The 12,924-nt window shown below is 42.5% G+C and overlaps 1 protein-coding gene across 6 annotated transcripts in view; it reads left to right on the top strand.

The window, feature by feature from the left end:
• Positions 1 to 12,924, top strand: part of ST8SIA5 (ST8 alpha-N-acetyl-neuraminide alpha-2,8-sialyltransferase 5) — an 82,846-nt gene that overhangs the window by 25,962 nt on the left and 43,960 nt on the right. For 4 of the 6 annotated variants that reach the window (XM_074855864.1, XM_074855862.1, XM_074855866.1 and 1 more), the window contains one exon: positions 6,255 to 6,962. In XM_074855864.1, coding sequence (XP_074711965.1) covers positions 6,832 to 6,962 — 131 coding nt within the window. In that variant the 5' untranslated portion in view covers positions 6,255 to 6,831. Of the gene's footprint in view, positions 1 to 356; positions 796 to 6,076; positions 6,963 to 12,924 lie in introns of those variants that run through there. The other 2 variants (XM_074855861.1, XM_074855867.1) reach the window with 2 other exon arrangements.

The raw sequence follows: 12,924 nt of genomic DNA, 5'->3' as shown, positions 1-12,924 counted from the left end.
GCTCTCTGTCAAGTGGGCTAACAAATTCCTCTCTCACCTTTCCTTCTTGCCTGCTGAAATTATAAATTCTCATGGCAAGAACTGGCTCTGCTAATGCCCAGCCACAGTGTCTAACACAGTCCTGTTCCAGGAGTGGTCTCTCTTTCCTGCCCTAATACAGATAAGCATGACTGAGGAATTCACGGCAGATTGCAGATCCAAAGGAAGGAATTTGAAAGGGTCGCCAGTTTTATTAATAGCCATCTCTGTAACCGCATGCAGGTCAGACCAGACACTGTGCAGAGCTAAAAGCTGAATCCATGCTCTCACAGGAGGCCATAAAGATGTGCCTAGTGTAGGGATAGAGACTTGTTTCTTTAGGGTTGGTTGTCCAGGCTTCTAGTGAGCACTTCCACAGTGCCAGAAGAGCAAAATAAAATGTATTTCAGGAAGAGAGGGGATTTTTGAAGACCATAGAAGCCAGCTGGACTTTTTTTATAATTTATAATTTTTGTCATGGACTGAACTAAGCATGGACTATTTAAAAAATCGTGATATGTCTGAAAACATATTGGCTTTGCCTAGAAGAGTAACTCAGGTAAAGAGGTAGACTACCCAAGAAAACACTTGTTGCCTACAGGGTGTATTTAGTAATCTAATCAATGCAGCAGGAGGACATCATGAAGAATGGTTTGAAAGCTGAATGTCTGGGCTGCTTGAAAGTTTGTGTGAATTGAAGATGATGATTAATTCAAGAGGAATATACTTCATTCCTTCGAATGCAAAATCAATGCAGAACTGTGGTAAAAAATCAAGGTAACTTTTCCTAAATAATTTTCTGCAGTAGGTCTCTTCTACATCTTCATTGTAACAATAGTGTAAAATTTATGTGGAAGTACTTAATTAGCTGATTATTCAGATGAATATTTTCTTTTTCATATTTGCCCCCATTCTGATTAGTACTGACACAGCAAAATCTGTTCCAAGATCAGATTCATTGTCTCTGTGAATTAAATCTAACTTTATATGCCACATTATGTTTTTTTAAATAACTCGTATGAACAATTTTATTTTTGATGTAAAAATGTATTGTTAAAATAGTAAAATAATTATTAATTGGGTTTTTCAGCATTAGCTGACCATGGGAAATATTTGTTCATTGCAGTGTTAATTCTAGAATATTTTCAGCAAAAAGAAGTATCAAAACTTTCAACTGCCATTAAACTTGTAAAGTGAGTGCCACTGACTCCAGCACTTCCCAGGTTTTCACTAGAAGGTTTTAAGTGTGGTTTTGATGAACTAGGTGGGAGTTATGCCTTGCTCGGGATTAGAGGCAGGATCATGTCCCTATTATGAGAGCAAGTGTCAGCCATGGAAACCCTTTGACCCCTCCATGGTTCTGCCAACATCTCAGTCCTGTTGATTTGATGCTAAATCCAGGGCTCCCATGCAGCGCTCCGAAATCAAACTAATGCTTTTAACAGATAATTCCTGTAAAAGCAATTTGATCTTGTTTCTTTTTCCCTGCAGAGAAACTGACCTTTATCATTCTCAATTACTTGCAGGGTTGTTGTGAGCCTGTACAGGATCATAACAATCCCACTAAACTTCCTATATTTTCTAGTGGAAATGCAAGGCTGTCCCTAGTATTGAGCTCAGCTTAGTTTTGCACTTTGCTATATATTTTAGCAAGCCCTGCTATAAGAAAGTGTTAATAGTAAATGTACAGCACTATAGCCATGGCAGCCTCTGCATCAGAGCTTCCTACCAGCGAGAGGAAGACCTCATTCCTTTTCCAACAGAGATGGTGTCAGCTGTGTGAAAAAGGGATATTTTATGCACTGGGTCATTTCTCCCCCAGTGACTATGTGACCCATAATAACTGGTCAGGATTCAATAAATGATGTAATGTATATCCTGTGTACAGACCATATGTTATCTTCAGGACACTTCCTCTAATTCAGGTGGGTCCACAGGTAGGAGGCCCGGTGCCAAATTAGCTGTTGTCACCTCCTTGTGCCTTAGCCCAACCCAGAAGGAAATAAATGTTTACATCTTAGCTGAATTCAGCTTACTTCAATATTCCAGTTTAAGACATATGGATTTGTGTAGTAGTGGGGGACTAGACATTGTGTTAAGCACTAGATTATGCTAATAAATTCATGTTTTATATCTGCAAAAGAATTAATATTGATAAGCATATGTTTATGAGTTTCATATTCAGCAGAACCTTCCAGGCATATACCTATGTACCAGTGCTTTGCAAAATCAGGAATCTAGCAGTTGACATGAGCATAGTAGAAACTGTAAATAGACTTGATTTATTTTTAATTTAGGGGAAAAAATGAGATGTAAAAAGTGTTCTGCTAAAACCTTTTACAGTCCATAGTATTCTGCTGTGCTGCGTGTGAAGTTCTTTAGTCTGCCTAACAGTCATGAAGAGGAGTGGAGAGTGGCTGAGCAGGCAGGGAGAGAAAAAATCCTGAAGGGCAACACAAAGCATGTTTTGCTTTACTCTGAACCTGTACAATACTGTGAGTTTAACACGTTCAGTTATCTATGCCATGATCTAAACAACCAACAGACAGATCCTGCTATCCGAGACACTAAATGCCCTAGCTTTCAGTTGAAATTAGAGTACATAATCAGTCAAACGGTGATTCAAATGACAGGTTCAGTGAAAGGTACTTAAGGAAATTCCCAAATAGACCTGCCCATTAGACATGAATTTTTCTGTTTCATTTGCATTAAAAAATGAACCGCAGCTTAGAATTAAGGGATGCATATTGTCCTTTCAGCAGAGAGAGATGTGCTTGCTCCCTGCAGAAGAGAAGAGTAGAGTCTGACTTCTACTTCTTGTCCTTTTGCTAATTCAGCTTTCCTTGTGTGGAGCTTCAGAAATATGGTCTTGGTGGTTAGCCAAGGTTTCTTTGCCTTTGAGATTCAATGTTAACTTTTTTAAAAAAAATTTGGTTCTCCTTTGTTTGAACTTAAGAGCAAATGATGAACTCCCACTGGAGGGTATCCCTGTCTGGAGCATATTCATGTTTGTGTTAGAGGGCTTAGAGTCTCACTGCTCTGGCTGGAGGAGTTTCTTGTAATAGAGTAACTCTGATGATATTTAGCAAGCAGCTCACATACCACAAATAAAGGCCAGCAACGTGTAAGACAGACTGTTTCTGGCACCTTCATATTATGATAGGCTATGAGCAGTTCCATTTTGCCATGTTTGCTTTAGCCTCTGAAGTCTATGCTCCAAGAATCGGTATAAGAATACCCTTTCTGAGCTTGTGAGTATCATGCAGCTTATTATTCTCTCCCTCACCATCTCATAAGATGTATTTTGAGTAGCTAATACTAGTTAAGTGGATACTTGATCCTCTGGTGATGGAAGACATCTTATTTACTGGGTTCCTGTGCTCTGGCATGATGCTGACTGGAGTACCGTGTGATGTGGCCTGGACTCTCTGTATGTTCCCAGTGCCGTTGTAGCTACATTGCCTGTTGCAGGGTCAGTGCCTACATGACTAGCAGTCAGTGCTGTACACAGCACCTGAGGCCCGGTCATGCCCAGCAAATCTGTGTTTGCAACACAACTTACTGTAAAGTCCTTTTCCCCAAGCCCTTCTCAAGCTCTGGAGGGGGTCTTTTGTTTTCCGATGCTTGCTTAAGTGCAGGGTGTAAAATAATTTACAAGATATTTTAATTTGTTCTCTGCAGAGGCCTGATGCTTTCAAGGAGGCCTGTAGTAGACAAGTCAAACTCTCAAAGGGCCCCTGGGAATGAGTGCTGGAATTGCTCATTCAGCCCTTTTGCATGCACTATATGACTGTTTTCTCTCACAACAAATGTTGCAGGCAACCTTGAGCATCCTTTGAAAATTTGTCAATAGACATACTATTTCTTTATGCTTACACAGAGCTGCTCTGCTTCCAGTTCTGCAGTGTTATTGTAGTACTGGGCTGAAGGCAGCAAACAGATTTCTTTTACATGTTTCATCAAGAATAGTGTCTGCGTAAGATCTGGCAAAGGAAACCCTCTCCACTTATATATCTTTGTACTTTGCTTTTTGCTTTAGGTGTGCAGCTCTCCTGCACATAGGCCTCTCAGGTGCTGTATCCTCTGGCCAGCTCTGATATAGCAGAGAAGGATGAGAGGACACAGAAAATCAGAGACTGACTGAGAGAACATGGTGCTTTCAGGCTGTTTAGTGCAGCTCAGGCCGACCATCAGTCCAGGAGAAAGAGCAGCTGCTTGGCTTATGAGTTTGGTGCACTCTAACACAGATATCAAGAAAAAATCACTTTGATTGGAGGGGAATAGAGGAAGAAAAGCTGAAAGTGTTTTCACCAAAACCTAAGTGATATTAATATTTGTAAAACTGGCATCACACCATCGAAGGTCATAAGAAGCCAAATTCTACTCTCTGATACTTTGTTGTTATTGTAAAATAACTCCTGGATCAACCGAGACAATTTTTTTTGAGAAGATTTTCAAAGCTATCAGTAAAAATCCAACAAATCAAAGCATTAAGTACCTTTTGCTTCACATCTGCCCTTACTGTCCTTACCTCTCAGCTCGTCCATACAAATCTACCTGTGTAGTATCTTGTGGGATCCCACCCTGGGATTTCTGATGGCCATACTGCTTTTCTTGTTACTGAGAAGGGTATGTGGTTAGATCTGTCTAAATGGCATGGTTCCTATATGGAAATGTTCTGGTATTATATGGGCTTACATGAACTGATTGTTAAAAGAAACATATTCAGCCCTAGAGCTGATGACTTTGAGAAAAGGGAATCAAAATGCTTTTGCTGTTTAATTTGCAGTCCCCTGGTATTGTATTTAATCCCAGTACAGTACAAATGAGTGCATCCAACTCAGTTATTTTTCTAATCAAAATACTGTTTTTCTTCCCCTGGTTCAGGAAGACCTCGAACCACAAAATGGTGGGAGAGTGTTTCCAAGGAAGCATCAGTATGTCCTTGCCCTCTTCTTCTACTTTTCCCTGTGTAGCCATCACTGGCCACAGTCAGACAAGGCACTGTGATGGATAATCCTTGATCTGACCCAGGATCACCACTATTTTATAGGCACAGGTGATAACTGAAGCATTTAGCAGAGCTCACAGATGCATGTGTGGGAGCTTTGGAAGGGACAGAAGAAGGACACGTCAGAGGCTGGACCTGCACCTGCACCTTCTCTGCAAAGTCAGGATTGTCTGAGGGGTTGGTCTCCTCTGGAGGTTCTTGCCTGTAGGAGTGTGGGGTGACCAGGTTCCTACCTTAAACACTTTTGATACTTTTGTTGCTTAAAATTAGGTAAGGCAAGGCCTGCTTTAACCCTTGATTGTCTTCCCTAAATTGCCATAGGTCATGCTGAGGACTAGCCCTCGCATCAGGAACTGGGTTGAAAGGGTTGCGAAAAGTTACCTTTGGCTCTTCTTCCCATGCAGCACCAATTGCAGCTGAGACAAAGTCCTGAAACAGTCCCTTTTTGCTGCTTTGCACAGCTGGGCTGTGCTGGACAGCTGGGCTGCTGGCACACTAGTACATTTTGATTGTTACATATGCTGATTTAAGTGTTGGAAAATTTATCCACACAAAAAACTTCCCATTCTCTTAGATAAAGGATTTTTTCCCCACATTTTGTTGTCAAAATCTTTTTCCCATCTGTTATTGGGGCAAAATGACCTCCTAGCCAGGATGTTTTATTCACGGATAAGGCTTTCATTGGAACTTGTTTTAAGAAGCTAAGGGTTGGGGGCAGATTTTGCTCCTAGTGAAATCAGCAACAAAACTCCCACTGATTTCTCTGTGAGCTGAATTGAGTCTCTCCTGACAATGGGGAGGTTTTTAGAGGAGTTATGATGGCTGTGGACAAGGTCTCATTGCTTTGCCCTTTCAAAAGAGAACTGTTTCTGGTGGAGGAACAATCAGAATATTTGTCTCTTTAAATGAATGGTTCTTAGAGCCTGCACTGAGAGGCAGTCTCCCTCTCTGCGGCTGTGAGGCTACTCAGAGCCTCCAATAAATCAGCATGCAGGAACTGAGAGCTCTGTCCTTGAAGAGATGCACAGTGACCTTGCTTATGCTTACTCTGGAGGAATAACCAGGGGAAATATAGGAGCCCAAATAGTGAGCGGTGTATGACTAAAGGCACTGCATTCTGCATGAAAATGCTACAGTACTGAAGGGACGGTACGGACAGCATGCTGTTACACAAAATGCAGCTTTCCTGCTAGCCTGACCAGATTGCTGCTGTTGTTTTTTGCAGGGGACTGAATGAAATCCTCATGATCGTTACATGCTTGTTGAATAATAGCACACCCCAGTCACGTCTCCTTGCAAGCACATTTCGTTGGAATCACTGAGCAGAAGCAAAGAAGAGCTGACGACTATGTGTTTCCAACATGGGTTGCCAGAGCCCTGTGTTTGCCATTGGCTGCAGTTTTCTGGTTTATTTGCAGCTTCCCCCATCTGGAATATGAAAATGGGATTGAAGTAGATAATTGCTAGCAGCGGGTTTTCAAGAGAGGCTTAGAGGAAACAGAATGCCTCTTGCACAGCACAGGCTGCCTGCACTGAAAGAGCTCTGAGAGATGATTTTAGATGTTACCCACGTCTGAATCTCCTGGAAACTTTACCATGGAAGCAAGCCACTGCGCACAGTCCTGGAGCTAACATCCAAAAGGGGCAAGGAAGGGGCAGCAGGGCCAAACAATGGAATACCTTGTCCTTGGATTGCTCACAGAAAAGCCAGCAAGCGTTCCCCTCCGCTTCCCAGCAAAAAGGGCATGAAGGCGACAATGAACTGAATTTTACCAGTGGAGCTTCAGTGGCTTTTAAGAAGGATGGGCTACACTGACCCTTCGTCAAGCAGGGATTTGCTGGGAAACAGAACTTTGTTCTTCATATTCATCTGCGCCTTTGCCGTGGTCACCTTGCTGCAGCAGATCCTCTATGGGAGAAACTATCTCAAAAGGTAAGGGGGGATTTGAGGGAATAGGAAAAGTTGTCTGATCGGGCTGAATGGAGACAGAGGTGCAGCCATACCATTATAACGGTTCAAACTACTTCTCGGTGTTGGGCTGACAGTATTAATATCTTGTCAGTCTGGGAAGGTGCATCCGGCATCTGTAATGTCTGTTAGATTATTAATAAAGGAGAATGTCAGGCAAAATATAGTGATTTGTGTGTTTCTTAGATTGTGTTTTAATCCTCAGCTGTTGTAAAAATCTAGGTTTTACTTAACTTTAACTAGAGTGACTTGTACCACCTGATCAGACCCTGCCATATAGGCTTTTCACCCTATGCAACTTTAAGTTGAAATGTCTTGAGAGGTTGAATTAAGGTAGCATGGTCATTGCCTGAACTTTAATGTCTTTAGAAACAAACATGCAGATGCAATTCCTAAAATCAAAGTGGCAATATTAGTGTTTCAAATAACACAGAGAGCACTTTATTTTTTTACTGCTGCATTCTTATGACTTACTGCTGAGACCACTTTGTTGTAGAGCACATCAGTCTTTGATCTGAAAATGATACTGCTCTTTTTACAGCAAACACCAGTGGGGATCTTCAAGTGTTTAACCTTGACCCATGCAGAGTTTATTTTACTTAAATCTAGTTTGAGGTGTTACAGCTTGTATGCTTTTATAAACGGGAATGTTTCTCTTACATGCTTTGAGGTAAGTGGGTTTCAGTAGTGTAGGCAGCTGCTGTGGAATTTTTTACTGGAATTTAGTTACATTTTGCCAGAAGAGATAAATGGTTTGGTTCTTGCCTGGTTTGTAACTCATGTAGCTTTTTGCCTTGTGCCAACAGCAAGCAAAATGCTGACATATCAGCAAATGTTTCTCGCTGGGGGGTGGGGGGGGAACAGCAAGCATGACATTAATATGTATAGACAGGAGTGTTGTCGTTTATCCACAGAGCAATTTGTGTGCCTTGCTTAGCAGCGAGGCCTTGGCTGGGGGACTCTGTCTGCTTTTGGGCACCTCACTTCCAGAAAGAGGTGACTCAGTTGGAAGGAGCAAGAATAAGCAGAGGTATAGGAAACATGTATTTGTTTGTCTTGGGAGAAAATTGAGGGGAGATATTGTAACTGTCTTGAAATACCCAAACTATTTCTGCCAAGAGGAGGATAATAAACACATCTCTGTGAAGGCTCATGATGTGACAAGAAGTCATGGGCTTAAGTTGTAGAAGGAAAAATTTGGGTTTAACCATGAAGGAAACTTTTAAAGAATAACAATACCCAAGGAGGTATAAAAATCTTCATCTTTGGGGCTTCAGGAACCTAGAATCATAGAATCATTCAGGTTGACAAAGACCCTTGGGATCATCGAGTCCAACCCTCAGCCCTACTCTACAAAGTTCTCCCCTACACCACATCCCCCAACAGCTCATCCAAACGACCCTTAAACACACCCAGGGATGGGGACTCCACCCCCTCCCTGGGCAGCCTATTCCACTCTCTGACCACTCTTTCTGGGAAACATTTTTTCCTGATGTCCAGTCTGAACCTCCCCTGTTGCAGTTTAAAGCCGTTCCCTCTTGTTCTGTCACTAATCACCTGTGGGAAGAGACCAGCACCAACCTCTCTACAATGTCCTTTCAGGGAGCTGTAGAGAGTGATGAGGTCTCCCCTCAGCCTTCTCTTCACACTGAGCAGTCCCAGCTCCTTCAATGGCTCCTCACAGGATTTATTCTCCAGGCCCTTCCCCAGCTTCGTTGACCTCCTCTGCACTTGCTCAGCACCTTGATAACCTGTTAGGTAGAAAAGGGTAGTGCTGAGCTGTCTTGGTGTTGAGAGAATGACTTTATGACCAGTTGAGGTCTTGTCTTATTTCCTCCATTTTTCCCATTTGTCCTGAAGACCTTGCAGCCCTACCAATACTTGCTTTTCTAAATTGAAATGACTGCAGCAGGATTAGAGCAATGAAAAATAAATCCCAAGTATAAACTGAAATGAAAAATGGCAAAGTAAAGATAAAATGTTGAGAAGATGCAACTAAAACTCTTTCAGTGAGTGATCTCTATGGCCAGTTTCTGTCCTGCCTCATGCCCTGTGAGCCTCTCCTGTCATCAGTGGGCTGTGGGGAGTGAAAAAAGGGTGATGTCCGATTCCCTGGCTTGCTAGGAGAAAATCTGGTTCTGAGCACTCTGACATCAAAGGGGCTCAAGCAGCAAGATGTGCGTACATTTTGTCACTTTGAGGGGAAAACACTATTTCTTGGGGTTTTTTAAATTCCAGCTTGTAATGATTTCTTTCTTTTCCTTTTTTTTTATGATATGAAAGAGTCTCAAAGAGGGTTGTCTCCAACTCAGTGCAGGGAAGAAGCCCTTTGGCTCCTTTCTGCTGGGAAATGCTAATTCCCATCTTTTATGGAAATAAGAATGGAGAATGTGGCAGTCTCAGGCTGTCAGTTATTAATGATAGAAAGATGATTTACATGGCAGCCTACATAATATTATCATGAAGGTACTTTTTCACTTTTTCTTCCCCTCTGTCACTCTCATGCCCTGCAGCACATTGTGGTGACCATTCCTGGGCAGTTTAATTGCCAGTCCACTCCATGCAGGGATAGCTGTAACCTTTAATGAGTCTTTTCTTTCATAAACCTGCTGTGTTAAGTCCCCTGTTAGAAGCTGATGCTGGCTGGGAGGTTCCTTGGACATGTTATAGCTTGCACCTCCAGGGATCACGGTGGAGCTGGTGGTTTTGGAGACCATCCTTGCAGAGGGGAAGCGGGATATTTATAGCTTTGGTGCTGCTTGCCAAGCTGGAGCTTGAGGATGCTGCCTAAACCTAAAGCCATTTACTCACTAGGATTCAACATGCTGCTTGTTTTATGATAGCCTTTGCTTGCATCCCAACATCTGCAACAATAACAGGCCTCTGGGCCTCTTCCCAAGGCTGTGGGAAGAAATTCCCTAGTGGATTTTGAGAAACCTGAAAATTGCCCTGGAAGGGCTATTCCAGTAAACATACAATGCTTTTAAGCCTAAATATAACACAAGGTAAGTTCGTTTCTCTGCGAGAAGACGGTGGAAATCAATCTGACTAAAAACTAGGGACTGGTCCCAATAAGTGGTGTGGGCAAAGGTACTCTTTTCTGGGAGAAAGATGGAAAAGTTAGCTGTATGGCTGTAAGTGTGCTGTGCCACTTGCCCTTACAGGAGGGAATGGGCTGGGTTTATTGCTGTAAAAAAACAACTTGAAGCTCTCCATGGAGGGTGCCATGGAGGCTTGTGGTTCTGTGTTTGCCTGTGACCATTCTCCCAAAGGCTGGCTGTGGGGATGGCAGGACTGCAGGCAGGAGAAGATGCTCCAGGAAAGAATCTCTGCTCAGTGAAATCTGATAAGGGGCCCAGCCTCTGATGAAGTCCTTTCTTTCCCCTTAATGAGATATTAATGAGCTCGCATTGCTGGAAGAAAGGGAGAATCTAGAGATTGAATTCCTAGGTATTCACGTGTTTTTCACCCACCATATAATGTTCTCTGCTCCTTCCCCTGATGTTTTGTACCGTGTCATTGGAAAGCAGAATCTTGCCCACCTTTTTTTTCCCTTTTTCAGTTTTTCTCCAAGTGAGATGGATGTGGGTGCTCTCATCAAGGCCAATGCCTCATGCCCATAGTAGCAGCTCAAGTCCTAAGGAGAGAGTTAAACTGCAAGCTGGAGAATGACATCGGGAAGCTCTGGTCTCTGTAGCTCCTGATCCTGAGTAAAAAGGATGATGAAATGAGATATAATTAAGGGACTTTAATACGGATCTCTGGGGTAATTATTTTTATTTTAGGATTAATGTGATGATTAAGAATCCGCTGCATTGATCTGCTAAAGTAGGTTAAACACTGTGGACTTCTGCTTAAATCCAGAGCTGCCGCTTGCTTTTGTATTGACTCATCTTTCCAATGCTCGCCTTTCAGCTGAATTTTCTTTTGAATCAGATGCTCAGCTGAGGGCTGGCCTTTTTTTGTGAGCTCTTGTTTGGCCAGCAGGGAATAATCCTGGATTACATCAGGAAACTGCCACTACAGTAAAAAATGTTAAAAATGTCCCTGCCTTCATCTCCCAACCTGTAGCATGGTAGAGGTCAATAGGATGGTGCCTGCCTGTTTGGCAAGGGAAAAACATCAGAGCAAGACTTCGCTATATACCAATATTCTATTGGCAGAAAATTCATTAAATACTGGTTTTTTAACAGCCTGACTTCTGCACAGGGTGACAGTCAGCTGAAGAAAGGAATCTGCCACTTTAAAACTTTTTTTTTTTTTTTTTTTTTTTTTCCAGCCAAGTGAGGAGAACACATTTTCAAAGCTATTGAAGACTTTAAAAAAAGATTACCCCGGGGTTCTGTCAGAGGGGGCACGTACAATAACTCAAAGAATCACACAGCAAGAAACAACAAACTTTCCCATGCAGGCAGCCTGCATTATTTGAAAGCTTTATGTTTTTCAAATGAGAATAAAACATCACTTCTATGTGTGTGTACCCTATAATTAATATCAGACTCTCATAACTTGAGGTTATACCACCATTTTTGTATTTCTGAAGCAGCTTTTATTCAACAGTTGAAGATCAATCCCCAAGCATCTTTTCCCCTTTCCTTACCTGCATAAGAAATATAGCTTATGAGAATTTGTTGCACAGCATGGGCAAATAAGGAATGAACTCACAGAAAATAAACCTGGACTACAACTTGAGAGATCATTTAGTCTGTACCGTGCTATAAAACAAGATCAGATCTTACTTATACCAGCAACAGCAGTTGTTGCAATGGGGACACAGAGGCTGCATGTGGCCTGAGTTGTATTTTGTCCTAAAGTGGGCTCTTGAGGAACTGCAGCCATCTCATGTCAGTTGAGAACTTCTGCCCCATACCTGGCACATGCTCCTCTGGCCTGTTCATAACACCTTGTGAAGATGTTAACTGTAATGTAAGACCATCTATTCCAGTGTTTAAAGTCTCTCTCCATTTAAATATTTTTCCCAAGAGACATAAGCTGAAGGTCACCTAGTGAATCATCCCTCTAACACACAGCTCTGTGCCCCCTCCGCCTCTAACCAGGGTGAAGTATTATCCTGGCGAAATGACATGTGACCCATGAGTCACCTCACTGCATCCCTGACAGGGCTGCAGAGTGGGTCTGGGTTTTCTTCAGAGAAGAGCACTGGAAACTTCAGGAGACAGCAAAATCTTGAAGCTATATACACCAGTATATATACACCAGTATGGGATATGGTCTTTACCTTAAGGTGACTGGATCTAGTCTAGTGTAGCAGGAGAAGCTGAGACTCCAGCCATGCTGTTCTTGCTACAGGGTATTCCCAAAGGTGTTTCAAGGGGATGGGAACTGGGGTGCTGACATCCCCATCGTGCCTAACTGACCTTGAAAAGACAAGGAGCTGAATCAGCTCCCTGAGAGGTCAGAGGAACATTGGAGCCTGTGCTGGGGAAGAGCTCAGGGGAGAGATGGCAATGGGATGGAGGAGGCAGAACGAGCAGGGAGCTGATAGATTAACTCAGCTGCCTGTGAAGTCATTCTCTGCTGGTCATCCCATTCCCTTTCTCATTGCTGCTGTTGGTTGCTTTATGTGATGGTCCTGTCTCCCCACATCAAATAAAAGGAGACAGTTCACAAGTACATGGCATATGAATTAAAGCACTGCAAGAATTTACAAACAATTGCAGCTCTATCACAATCTGTAACAGAGACTTTTATTGTGAAAAGTGTCCCGAAGCCAAAATCTTACCTTATGCTACTTGGAGTTTTTTTCTGACCCGTAACTTTAATCTGCCTTTAAAGAAAAACATCAAGTGGCTGAAGTTTTAGTACAAGAGCATGAGGGTATGTTGTTTCCTCTCATGCTCCCTGGCAGTGCTCTCTATAGCTCTAATGCAGAAAACAGGCAGGGTTTGAATCCCTGCTCCCCCTA

Source organism: Strix uralensis, chromosome Z (genome assembly GCF_047716275.1).
Source record: "Strix uralensis isolate ZFMK-TIS-50842 chromosome Z, bStrUra1, whole genome shotgun sequence".
In the NCBI taxonomy this organism is placed as follows: domain Eukaryota; kingdom Metazoa; phylum Chordata; class Aves; order Strigiformes; family Strigidae; genus Strix; species Strix uralensis.
This window is presented reverse-complemented; position numbering and strand designations above follow the sequence as displayed.